Source organism: Pecten maximus, chromosome 19 (assembly GCF_902652985.1).
Source record: "Pecten maximus chromosome 19, xPecMax1.1, whole genome shotgun sequence".
Taxonomy (NCBI): domain Eukaryota; kingdom Metazoa; phylum Mollusca; class Bivalvia; order Pectinida; family Pectinidae; genus Pecten; species Pecten maximus.
The window spans coordinates 14977648-14991052 of record NC_047033.1 but is presented as its reverse complement, the minus strand read 5'-3'; the positions used below and the strand labels follow the sequence as shown (position 1 = coordinate 14991052).

Genomic DNA, 13405 nt, shown 5'->3' with positions numbered 1-13405 from the left:
TCAAGTAATATGTGATCATCAGTAAATTAATGGCCATGTTTGTTACTACAAGCGTTCGCCTACTATATGCAGTCAAGCCTATGACATATACTAAAGTTTTACGGAGATATTCTGTGAATATACTTACTGGTAATGTGAATTTGAATTGTGAATGAATTTTGAGTTTTTAACATCAAAAACAAAACATTTACTGATAAAACATTAAATTGATTGTAAGAATTATCAGCTATAGCTACAGAAATGACAAGAAAATAATGTGTGCAGGAATAGGAGAAATCTGTTGATCAAAGGGAGATAACAAATGAAGTTCTGACCTTGCCATATGTTCCACAAGGTCATTGTAATAATCTTTGTCTTTATGATCGGAATAAAACTCTTTAGCAATTTCCATTGATAACGTTGTTTCTTTCCTTGCAGCAATTTTGAATCCAGCTTCATGAACTTTTTCAATAATTTCATCTGTAAAAAATAAACATTTACAATGATGTTAAAATAGAAAAACAACAATTCTTGATCCCATACAAACATAATTTTGAGTCAAGAGCCAAACATTTTCTTACTCAGACAAAATTGCTATTAATGATTTTGGATACAAACCTTCCTAGTATCCATTCCATGTAAGAATTGATTAGCATACTATCAACTCTATATATGTTCACAAATTTGTTTCTCTCTCTCTTTTTTAGGATTTAAGAGGATGGATATTTAACTTTACCAATCATTAACAAATCACACATTTAATTATGATTTTCAATATTTGTGTCATTATGAAGGAATAAAAAATCAACTACATAATCTACTACAAGTCTCACCTTTTGTTCCTAAAGCATCTGGTTTGATTACTGCCATTGTTTGTTGCACTGGGAAGAAAAATTCTAATTCTTTTTGTGCTGAATCTTCGGAGTCTGATCCGTGGAATTGGTTAATCATAACATCATCTACTGCAAATTTGGCTCTTAAACTGTAAAGTAGAGACAACAGCACATTTGAGTCACAAATAATACAAACAGAAAATGGACATACTGTTAATGTTTGGAACTACACAAATGTGTCTGTTATATCACCTCATATGTGATGTAGAAGTTTCCATATTGAGAATTTCAGAACATTTCTAAACAAAAACCCTTTTTTTTTAAGTAAACTGATAGAAATACTGACAGTGTATCATTTCCATCGATCTAGTATTTTTTCAATAACATACTATTAGGTTATGATATATCCAAGGCGCTGTGTGATACACACAAGGTGTTTCGATTGCACTGTTGAGATAGTTGTGTTCCCTGTTATAGTGAGTTGTGCCCCCTTTTAAAAAGAGTTGTGTCCCCTGTTATAGTGGGTTGTGCCCCCTGTTATGGTCACTCGGAACTCAGCCTATGTGACTCCAGAACATGCCCTTAGTAATGAGGAATCTTCCCATTTTCTAACTTATTCAAAATAACGTTACTTTCTCTGTAGTCAAAGGTACTAATCACAGGGAATCATTTCTCTCATATATTTAAATCTTGATATTTGAAATGTTTTTTTTTTTTAGATTTAAACTTTCCTTATTGGCATTTGGGAGTAATTAGTTTCCCTACAAACAAAATGTTTGAATTCAATATTCATACATTTATCACATCTGAAAAGTTATGACTGCTGTTATAGTGTTTTGTCCCCTGTAACAGAGAGTTATGTCCCTTGATAATAGCCTCCTTACCTATCTGGTGCCTCTTCCTTGGCTTTGTCAAGCTCCTTTGGCCCTAACATACCTCTCCAGCCCTCGACTGCATCCTCACGCGCCAAGCCGAGCGCCATCAGAGGACCACTGCAATACAAGATTACATTAACACTTTCCAAAAATCTGCTGAAACGATTTTCATCAATAAAAAAAGAATTGTTTTACTGTCAGGAAAAATGGAAGATATTAAATCCATTTTTTAACATTGGCGAGTAAAGTTTATACCATTCCTAACACAAACCTAGACATGCGCGTCACGAGTTCATCAAAGTATTCCTGGCCTTTGTGTTCTTTATAGAAGTCCTCGGCCATCTCTTTTGTCAGCAACATTTCCTTCTGTAGAGCGATCTTGAACCCAGCCTCGTTGATCATTTGTATTACCTCTTCTGTAAGACAGATATATAATGCCAGCTTAAGATATTTGTTCACTTAAATCAAAATGAATATAGAAAATATGGTCAAACCTGCCCTAAAAGCCATCAAAAACCTGTCTATAAAGGCCACCTGTTTTTGCTCCAAATTTAACATAACTGATACAAAATGTAGACCCTTTATACAGGCTCACTTTGTGTGAGGGGCCTAAGGTAGACAGGTTGGCTGTATGATAGTGAATGGGAAATATTTCAAGAAGATAGGCCCCTACCTTTGTGTAGTTTGAAGGCATCTGGCCTTATAAGGGCCAAAGTTCTCTGTAATTTGGGTTTTCCTTCCGCTGCAGGTATGACATAATCCGGGAAGAAGAAGCCCAGTTCTCTGTAGATAAAAAGTTGATATCATTTTAATATATGACAGCTTTTTTCACATGAGATTTGATAAAAAAAACATACAAGAAAAATAAACAAGAGGCCCATGGGGCCTGTATCGCTCACCTTGTTGGATTTGACCAAATGTCAAAATAATGTTCATGTTCAATTTGTTCATACACATACTCTCTAAGGGACTGAAAGACCCTATGGATTATTTTTACAACCTAATTGTGAAGAAACTAAGTCCCTTAGGGTGGGGAAAGACCCTTGGGCCTCTTAGACTCCGCCCCTCAGGCCCCTGGGTGTTCAGAGTAAAATTTATACAAACTCTAGATCTGTTCCCCTCCCCCCAAGGATGTTCCTGACCAAATATGGTTCTAATTCATTCATAACTTTATGACTTGTAGCGATTTAAAGACTTAATCTCTATTTCCCCTATTTGGCCCCGCCCCTCAGGCCCCTTGGGGTTCAGAGTAAAAATTTATACAAACTTGTTCCTGACCAAATTTGGTTCAAATTCATCCATAACTTTATGACTAGTAGCGATTTAAATGATTAACCCTATTTCCTCTATTTGGCCCGCCCCTCAGGCCCCTGGGGGTTCAGAGTAAAAATGTATACAAACTCTGTTCCCCTTCTCCCAAGGATGTTCCTGACCAAATTTGGTTCTAATTCATTCATAACTTTATGACTAGTAGCGATTTAAAGGATTAACCCTATTTCCCCTATTGGGCCCCACACTTAAGGCCCCTGGGGGCCAGACCAACCGTTTATACAAAATTGGTTTCCCTTCACCCAAGGATGTTTCAGACCAAATATGGATCAAATCCCTTTATTCCTACGGAAGAAGAAGGATTTTAAAGAATTTGCTATATTTCCCCTATTGGGCCCCGCTCCTAAGGCCCCTGGGAGGCCGACCCAACGTTTACACAAAATTGGTTCCCCTTCACCCAAGGATGCTTCAGACCAAACATGGATCAAATCCCTTTATTCCTGCAGAAGAAGAAGGATTTTAAAGAATATGCTATATTCCCTTATTGGGCCCCACCCCCAAGGCCCCTGGGGGGCAAGACCCACCGTTTATACAAAATTGGTTCCCCTTCACCCAAGGATGTTTCAGACCAAATAAGGATCAAATCCCTTTATTCCTACAGAAGAAGAAGGATTTTAAAGAATTTGCTATATTTCCCCATTGGGCCCCGCCCCTCAGGCCCCTGGGAGGCCAGACCCACCGTTTATACAAAATTGGTTCCCCTTCACCCAAGGATGCTTCAGACCAAACATGGATCAAATCCCTTTATTCCTGCAGAAGAAGAAGGATTTTAAAGAATATGCTATATTCCCCTATTGGGCCCCACCCCCAAGCCCCTGGGGGGCCAGACCCACCGTTTATACAAAATTGGTTCCCCTTCACCCAAGGATGCTTCAAACCAAATATGAATAAAATCCCTTCATTTCTACAGAAGAAGAAGGATTTTAAAGAATTTGCTATATTTCCCCTATCGGGCCCCGCCCCTAAGGCCCCTGGGGGACCAGACCCACTGTTTATACAAAATTGGTTCCCCTTCACCCAAGGATGCTTCAGACCAAATATGAATCAAATCCCTTCATTTCTACAGAAGAAGAAGGATTTTAAAGAATTTGCTATATTTCCCCTATTGGGCCCCGCCCCTAAGGCCCCTTGGGGGCCAGACCCACCGTTTATACAAAATTGGTTCCCCTTCACCCATGGATGCTTCAGACCAAATATGAATCAAATCCCTTCATTTCTACAGAAGAAGAAGGATTTTAAAGAATTTGCTATATTTCCCCTATTGGGCCCCGCCCCTAAGGCCCCTGGGGGGCCAGACCCACCGTTTATACAAAATTGGTTCCCCTTCACCCAAGGATGCTTCAGACCAAATATGAATCAAATCCTTTCATTTCTACAGAAGAAGAAGGATTTTAAAGAATTTGCTATATTTCCCCTATTGGGCCCCGCCCCTAAGGTGAACTAAAAAAATGAATGATTAAATTAGAGTACAATCAATTCACATTTGTAAACTTTGTTTGGGGTCTTTGGCCATTGAGCCACACCCTGACCCTGTATCTCTACGCATTATAAACATGTTCTGTCCACAAAGGTGTGAAGCTAATTGATCGACTTACCTCATGGCTTGGTCCTCTGAGCTACTACCGTGTAGGGCGTTCATGTACGTCTCTTGGCCATGTTTTGCCCTCAAACTGTAAAAATAACACATTGATTTAATAAAGATATTTCTTACACATAACTGCATTTAACCTTCTATGCTATGTTGAGCTTAAAAACACAAAAACTGTTCATTAAAAACAATCATTTTGAGGGATATATTGGCTAACAAGTCAGGATTGGAAATCATACTCTGAAATAAGAAGGTCTATATCACTTAAGTGGTAGTGCTTAACATCACAGTTAATGTCACGGCTGTACTGTCAAGGAAGTGAAGTGCTTAAGGAACATTTTATGGCCTGTATTTTCAAATGCTGCCTGCATCCTCTTTCTCAGAAAAATGATAGGGTTGTGTTTATATGGCCTGGTGTGCTTTATTTATTAGGTTGAATAAAGTAAAAGAGAAAATGATGGCCTGTTTCATAATTTCCACAAAAACTTTATCCTTTTCGTTCACTGATAACAAATCACAGTGCAGTACTGTACTGGTAGTCATGGCAACTCTCTACCTCTCAGGTTGTTTTTCTTTCGCCTCCTCTACAGATGTAGGCCCTAATAGGTCTCTAAAGTTGTTGATAATGTTTTCACCCGTTCGTCCCTTTGTGAGTACCAGTATATGAGATGGGCCGCTTGTCATGAATGTGATCAGATCCTTGAAGAATTCCTACAAAGGGAGATAATAACATGTAATTAATAATCATTTATAACAATTTAATAATTCAATCTCTGTAAAAAGAACAAATTTATCACACAAATTAAGCAGCAGCAATAAGGCAATTTGTGGAACTTTCTTTCCTCCCCCTAATGTTGAGACATGATGACTTATTTTCTTCCCTCTCCCTAATGTTGAGACATGATGACTTTCTTTTCTTCCCTGGCCCCTAATGTTGAGACATGATGACTTATTTTCTTCCCTCTCCCTAATGTTGAGACATGATGACTTATTTTCTTCCCTCTCCCTAATGTTGAGACATGATGACTTATTTTCTTCCCTCTCCCTAATGTTGAGACATGATGACTTATTTTCTTCCCTCTCCCTAATGTTGAGACATGATGACTTTCTTTTCTTCCCTGGCCCCTATTGTTGAGACATGATGACTTATTTTCTTCCCTGGCCCCTATTGTTGAGACATGATGACTTATTTTCTTCCCTGGCCCCTATTGTTGAGACATGATGACTTATTTTCTTCCCTGGCCCCTATTGTCGAGACATGATGACTTTCTTTTCTTCCCTCTCCCTAATGTTGACACATATACCTATTAGACTGATATACAGACCTCCTCCTGGAGATGAGTGTACATGTTCGTCGCCTCCTCCTCTGTCATCACTCGTTCTTCTTGTTTGAGAATCTCAATACCTTGAGTCTTGATCTGTGGAGACAAAAAATACGGCTCATGAGACGTTTTTCATATATTTATCTTGTCGAATTACTGTGTGAGTATGTCTGTATATACCTGACAGGTATTGGAAACTCTTTTATGATTAAAAAACTAAAATAGCATGAATTTAATTCTGAAAGTGATGACAACTAAAGATGATTAAATTTGTCTTCTCAGAGAAGAAAGACAAAATAATGGATGGCACATATCAATCAGCATACACCATAATTACCTCCGCTAGGATCTCGTCCACTTTACCGGCCTGTACTGCATCTGGTTTGATGATCGCCACTGTGACCTCTTTCTTTGCCTCTGTTAAAAAAAAAAAAATTCCAGGTAACAATAGAAACACAATATTGCACCAGAGAAAACATCTTCCGAATAAATTCAACAATAGCTATTGTTTTGGACAGTTTCGTTATATATTAGAGTGATTTACCTGTGATGACTTCCTAATTAAGATAAGGTTGGGAGGAATTTGTATATCGTAGAACAATCCTTTACGTACATGCATCAATAACTGTTCTACTATATGAAGACTAGCATTTTGCAGCAATACAAGATTAAATTTCAAAAGCATGCTAGATTTTTTTCTACCTTTAAAGAAAATGTTCATAATCATAACAAGTTATGGTTTCAAAGTGATCCATAATCTATAATGCAATGTCCACGAATGTGCATGTACCGGTATATGATCTAGCACAGTGGGATAATATCTAGGGATTTAAGTGTATCGAGCGTGAAGACAAAATCAACATAGAAAGCATGCAAGTGTAGGAATAGAACCATGCCTGGTCAGGTGCAAAGAGACTTTACAGCAGTTATATATATGTCCTATGCAAATTCTGAACAGCGACACAACTTTACAGTGATCGACAAAGTCAGAATAATTCTCAAGTGATTTTCTCCATCAAACAATATAAAACATCTGCTGCTTCCCCAGACTTCAGAAAATTAATTATAGATTCATTAAATAATATACATAATGTATATGAAAGCTCAAAATGTGCCTGGAAAACATTAAATTTTTTCATATTCTAAACACTTAGCCTCCATTCTTCAACATATATTGATTTAAAGAATCCTGCTGTACTAAACTATTACTTTGTTATTTGTTTGTTAGGCTAATTCCATCTCTCTTTTAAAAATAGATAACGCTGTACACATACAATTTGTATATTAAAACAATCAATATTGACATTGTAAATATTTGTATTAAATATATACTACTGGATTATAACTACAAGGACACTGACAAAACTTAAGTGAAACTCTTAAACCTTTTAACCATGTCAATAAACATGCTCATTAATTAATACACAGATTAATGAACAAATTGACTCAAATGAAATTTAAAACATTTACAACAATAAGAAGCAACAAATCAGTAGTAAACACATATATAGTAAACGTGATGGAATATACGATGAAGTTAAAGTTTATCTGTAATTATTTGTGTCATTTGGAGTGGATATGAAGCTATGACTGACTACAGGGTTGTCTACCAGAGTAAGATACAAGGAAGTGTTACAGACGACCGAAGCTTACAACATCAACACTTCACAGAGAATTAGGTCTATACTGTAGGTTTATAAAGCAAACAGTTATGCAACCTTGCGAGCGGTCATTTTCATCCCCAAAATTGACGAGTTCACCCTTAAATCTCATTTGTTTTCCGTCTGAAATAAATAGTGCAAAGTTGGAAAATTAAAGGAGATTGAAACTGTTAGACTACAGATCAAAGCTATTGTAGAATGACAGACTTTAAAAGGTAGAGGTTAAAGGTCAAGTAGAAAAGGCACTTAGGCTTTGAAAAATTGAGGTTAAAGGTAGGATACTAAGTAGATCAACAGTTTAGGTTAAAGGTCAAGTTATTTAAACGAAAAGAGTGACTTTGAAAGATCAAAGTTAGTGGTAAAGTCTATGAGTCATTAGAAAGCTGAGGTTAAAGGTCAAAAGTAGTTGCTAAGTAGAAGTTAAAAAGTAAGTTAATGAGTAGACATAGCCCAGAAGAAAAGGAAAAAATCACATTGTATAATAGGAATAGTTAGCAGTTTGAGGTTAAAGGTTAACAAAAAATCAGTTTAAAATTATAATAAACTTTCAACAATCTTACATTGTCAACACTTAATATAAAACTCAGCTCATTATAAGGTCAGCATATTCAAAAGCAACTAGATAACAATATATCCCGAATAAAATATGTTTTGTTAATATTTGAAGCAATTGGTAATTAGATTTCAAACTTAATCATCAAAATTATTTTAAGTTATCATCAGAAAAAAGTGATATTATCTAAACCCTTTGAAGATAAGCAAGTATGAAGCTCAATGATTGATAACCACGCATGGCTGAGAGACAATATCAAATGATGTTTTACACTATCACAATTTAGATAATAAAGTCGTTTTTATATGATATTGTTTTACAAGTATTTTCCTGAAAAGTGACTTTGTAATGAAGAGAAAATAGTCACTAATTTCATTATCATTCTTCCAGTTGCATTAAAAATTGAACGTTAATTAATGTGATGTGTGGTTGTCATGAGCAACAAATATTTTGCTAATATCTTCTTCAACAACCAGAAAATGTCCACCGTATAATGATATACTCCCCGTGTAGCCACATCCATACTGATAATATAGATATCTGTACTGACATTCTTTGATGAAGTTGGACATCAATATAACAGATCCTTGGCTGGTGTCTTGTGTCTGTATATTTCTTTAAGATCACATCTAAAGTAATTGAAGCCTTTTAGGGATTCCACTCATTTGGGATGGAGCCTTTTTGTCTCATTTTGAAATGGAAATTATTGAATTGAGTAGTAAATTTTCCTTACATTTTAAGAATTCAAATTGTGAATTTTTGCTCCCAAAATCTCTCAGTAAAAAACCTACCTTTGATGAAATTTTCTTTCTTTGAAATACTCAATCTTGTGTACATTGTATTTGATGATAATTATGTTTAAAAATGTTGATATGATTACTGACTTAATCTAAAACTTTCCCATTCTGCCAAAGTTTCATCATTACACTCAATCACTGAGTGATTATACTAAGACTAAAGTCAAAATCTCAAATTCATGCTTCGAAGTTATTACAGTTAAAACGTCTTACAAATCTTTAGTTATAAATCTCCAATCTGGCAGGAGTTGTTTAACAGATTAACTCTCAATTTTCAGTGGACATTTTCAGATTTGAAAACAACTCATCACTCTTTTAATATCACATCAAACACAGCCATTTTTGTCTCTGCAATGATAATAAATTAAGATCAAGCATGCTGGCACAATAAGTGGCCAAAAGTGCCCATACAAACTACCTTTTTTACTGGCTGGTCGACCTAGATGACAAAACATCTACATCTTAAACATTACACTATGGCAGATACTACAGAACTAATACTGAGCAAAACATTAACAGACATTCAGAAATGTACAGCATATTTCACTAATGATAAATCCATCGTTGGCAGGGGGCAATACTTATCAAAATTTCTAATTCTAAAATAAGTCAATAAGGATTTTATGATAACATACCAATTAACATAGTACACACAAATCCAGTTCATTGACTGGAACTGAAATTTAAAACATTGACTTTAAAAATCAGAATAAATTTTCAGTTTCGGAAAGGAAATTTTAATCCAGCATTTTACAAAACAGATGTTTCATTTAATATTGTGTTAATCAATTTTTTTTCTTTTTATTTCTGCACAGTACTTTTACGGGGCCATTTGGTTTTATCATTAGATAAATAGTTCTAAGTTAAATACAAGCTGTAAAGTGAATGGCAAGTTGTTGGAAAAACTACAACAAGTAAGAAAAACTGGATGAAAAGTTGCATGATAAAGCATATTTTAAATTATGATACTTATTAATTAGCTTTTTCAAAGATTGATATTTCATAATTCTTGAATGCAAGATAGTATGAATGAAACAAGATCGAGGCCCAATGGGCCTTAACGATTACCTATTTGCTGATATGTATAAAACAGTTGATCTTTTGTTTTTTTAAAACTGACAAATATCTAAATTGATAAAATAACAGCTACATGTCACTGCCTTATCCAATGTCTAACATACAGATTTAAGACTGGACAGTGTTTGGTTTTAACATATCTGTACCAAACGAAAGAAGTAAATGTGAAAATTTCAGCAAATCCAACTCCATCCCCCCAGCCCCCTGGAGGTTGATTACGGTCAAATATTCATAGTAAACATCCCTTTATAGATATGTTTTTTTTTATAAAGCATCTTACGGCCTTTCAAACAATGAAGAGTATCTGTTTGCAGGTATCTTAAGAAGATGATTGTTAAACCAATCAGACCCCTTTAGGTCCGCCCATCAAAGCCCTGACAGTGGGAACCATATAGGTGTAGAGATGGACATGGATGTAAGGTAATTTTAAGAGGTTTCTGAGAAGTCATAAAATTGTTTTCTGATGCATGACAAATAATGTCACACAATGAAAGACAACAGACAAAAAGTGCTAAGCAAACCATGAGATCTTGCTCTTTTTTTAGTGCGTTAATTATGCTGGTATAGAAATTTTTTTCAGCATTTTTAAGGCGATAAGGGTGCGTAAATTACATTGTTGCGTAAATTACACAGATTTTTACGGTATGTCAAAAAGATGGGGCTATGTTGAAATGGGGGTGGGAGTAAGGTGATATTTTGGTAAGGGTGAAGTGAAAGTAGGATAAGGAGGTACAATATTTGGGCTAATTTTGGGGTTGGGGGTTGGGGGGTGGTAGTAGTGGTGGTGGTGGGGGTGGTTGGGGTGGTTGGGGGTTCAGGGGACAGTGTGGCAATGATATTGAGGTAAAAGAGTTGGGTAGGTAAAGGTGACGATAAGGCAGTATATTGGTATGTAGGTAAGGTATGACGAGACAATGTTACGGGGTATAAAGATGTACTGGGATGCTGACAAGGAGGTTGAGGTGGATACAGTTACTGACCTTCCTCAGTCTCTTCTTCATCCTCATCCATGTCGTCCATCGTATCCACCATAGAGATGTATGGATCCTTGATCTGCCAAATTTAAAACATACAGGTCGAATATTTATAATAAATTTATGGTGATGTTTAAGAATTGCTGACTGTCAATTATTGGAATATATGTACTGGGTTTAACACTATTGATAAGCAATTCTTGCTGTCATTAAAAAGAAAGTATACATAACACAAATTGCAGTTTACACAATTTCAGAAATATTTGCTCATTTTTTGTTCATTATTGGTGGGAAACTGCATTTTTTTTTTACAGATATTTTAAATTTACCGAAGTGAAAATGACAATGTCATTGGTAAGGCCAAATCGTAAATACACACCGGAAATGTAGATATTATCTAATGACAGACAAAAGCTTCCATACTCACAAGTCACCTAACCAAGTATCACATAATATAACTCTAAGTTTAAAATAATATTTAATAGTAAATTTTATAAAATTTTAAGTCTAGATTAGAGTCAGTGAAGTGTATAGTGAGTATCGTACCTCTTTCCTTTCGGCTGTTCCATCGATGACCTTGTGTTCCTGTTGTAACTGTTCTGTGACTGTTCTCATTACCATGGGAGAGTTAGCTCCCCTGATCACTGCCACTAACACTCCTCCCTGTCCATAAAAAAACAGAAACTTACACAGAGACCAAAAAGTATAGCATGTTATCTTCTGCAGAAATTTTCATGAATTCAAGTGATTTAAGTTAATGCCAAATTAAAACATATACTTCTAAAATGTCTACAAACATAATTAAGGAGTCTTCACAAATAAATCTTCTAAACTAGACTTGCTGAAATTCGAAATGAGATAATGACTAGACATCTTATTTAAAATGACAGGGTCTATGATATTCAAGTGAAATATACATGTATGTATATCCAGTTTTCAGGGAAACGACTTTAACAGTAAATAGATTAATTTAGAAAAATATACCTTACATTGTTTTATTTTCATCATAATAATCATAATTAAAGATATTGACAAATGTTTCCTGCCAACTCATTATCATTGTACAGATAATAATTACCTACTGATCTTTAACATAAAAAAGGGCATTTCCCACGTAATATTCAAGGTAGCAGAAAGTTTCATATGCTTTTCCTGTACATATTATACTGTTACATCGGTGAAATCAGAAAACGTTTTTGTGAGGGAATATCGTAGATCCCACGTGTTGAATATTCATATAATGACAATACAAGTAAATGTTTAATCCGATGTATACACGCAACAGCGAAAAAAAAAATTATTACTAAATATATCCAGAATACGATGGTAAACCTTACCGCATAAAACAGGAAGCACGGCTCACAGCGTCCACGGTACTTCTCCAAGGCATCTATTGTGTCAGCTTTGGCCTATTATACAACAATAGATATGTATAGGTAAACTCGAGTTATTATACAACTATTTTCTCTTGAATTAATTTGCATGTTAGCTTTTTTCAACAATTTTTTTTTTTTATATATAGATTCCAATTGAAATTTATATTACTTTGTATTTCAATGGCTTTTAACAAATTATTTTATTTTGGATTTCTATACACCTTAATATTTTTTTAATTTTAGATTTTGCATTCAATTAACATGTGACTTCTTTTGCACACACTCTTTTTATTTCAATGATGTTGAATAATTGTTTTCTTTGAAATAACTTTAACTGTTTAATTTTGATTGTGTACTTCATTATATCAGAAATACCTGCAAAAGAGATTATTACAACATACAATTGAAAAATAAAAAAAACACATGCAGATAACATTCAAACACACATGCACAAAACATTAAAGACACACATGCACATATTGCAATAGAAATCAAGTTAAAAAAATTTTGTCCTATACCTACTCTTATTCATCCAAAAACCAGAAATTATTTATTTTCTTAAGAAATTAAGATTTTTTTATCAAATTTTCCGAATGATATTTCATTATATTTTTTTAAATTTGTTGTCTCATTTTGCAATACTTGGAAATTGTCCTCAATCTGATGAATGTACAGATAAGTTCTTAAATCTGATGATTTTCTAGTATTTTTAAATATACCAAAAAAATGCAGAATAAATCAAAAGGCCCATGGGACCTGAACAGTACAAGTTTTTATATTTTATACGTCAGTAAAGATTTCATAAAGATGAATACACCCACTATGGATAAATTTGAAAGATTCAACAAGTAGGTAAGTCGTATGAAGAAAGAAAGACATAACATCATGGCAGTGGCAGACAGAATAAAATACGGAGATATATACTTGTAGTGCTTTAACTAGACAGCAGTGATACAACAATAGGTGATTATGGTGATACAAATACTACAATAGATAACAATGGTTACAGAGACAATAGATGACCAAGGATCACAATACAGT

The 13405-nt window shown here is 34.8% G+C and overlaps 1 protein-coding gene across 39 annotated transcripts in view; it reads right to left on the bottom strand.

Annotated features, from left to right (window-relative positions):
- LOC117317286 (thioredoxin domain-containing protein 3 homolog) overlaps positions 1-13405 on the bottom strand; it is a 51233-nt gene that overhangs the window by 29041 nt on the left and 8787 nt on the right. For 35 of the 39 annotated variants that reach the window (XM_033872037.1, XM_033872032.1, XM_033872061.1 and 32 more), the window contains 14 exons: positions 12326-12397; positions 11535-11651; positions 10995-11067; positions 9356-9376; positions 7645-7710; positions 6264-6343; positions 5930-6022; positions 5161-5315; positions 4612-4686; positions 2361-2470; positions 1959-2103; positions 1697-1804; positions 813-961; positions 315-459 (listed from right to left, as the gene is read on the bottom strand). In XM_033872037.1, the coding sequence (XP_033727928.1) occupies positions 315-459; positions 813-961; positions 1697-1804; positions 1959-2103; positions 2361-2470; positions 4612-4686; positions 5161-5315; positions 5930-6022; positions 6264-6343; positions 7645-7710; positions 9356-9376; positions 10995-11067; positions 11535-11651; positions 12326-12397 (1409 nt within the window). The remainder of the gene's footprint in view (positions 1-314; positions 460-812; positions 962-1696; positions 1805-1958; positions 2104-2360; positions 2471-4611; positions 4687-5160; positions 5316-5929; positions 6023-6263; positions 6344-7644; positions 7711-9355; positions 9377-10994; positions 11068-11534; positions 11652-12325; positions 12398-13405) is intronic. The other 4 variants (XM_033872050.1, XM_033872046.1, XM_033872042.1 and 1 more) reach the window with 3 other exon arrangements.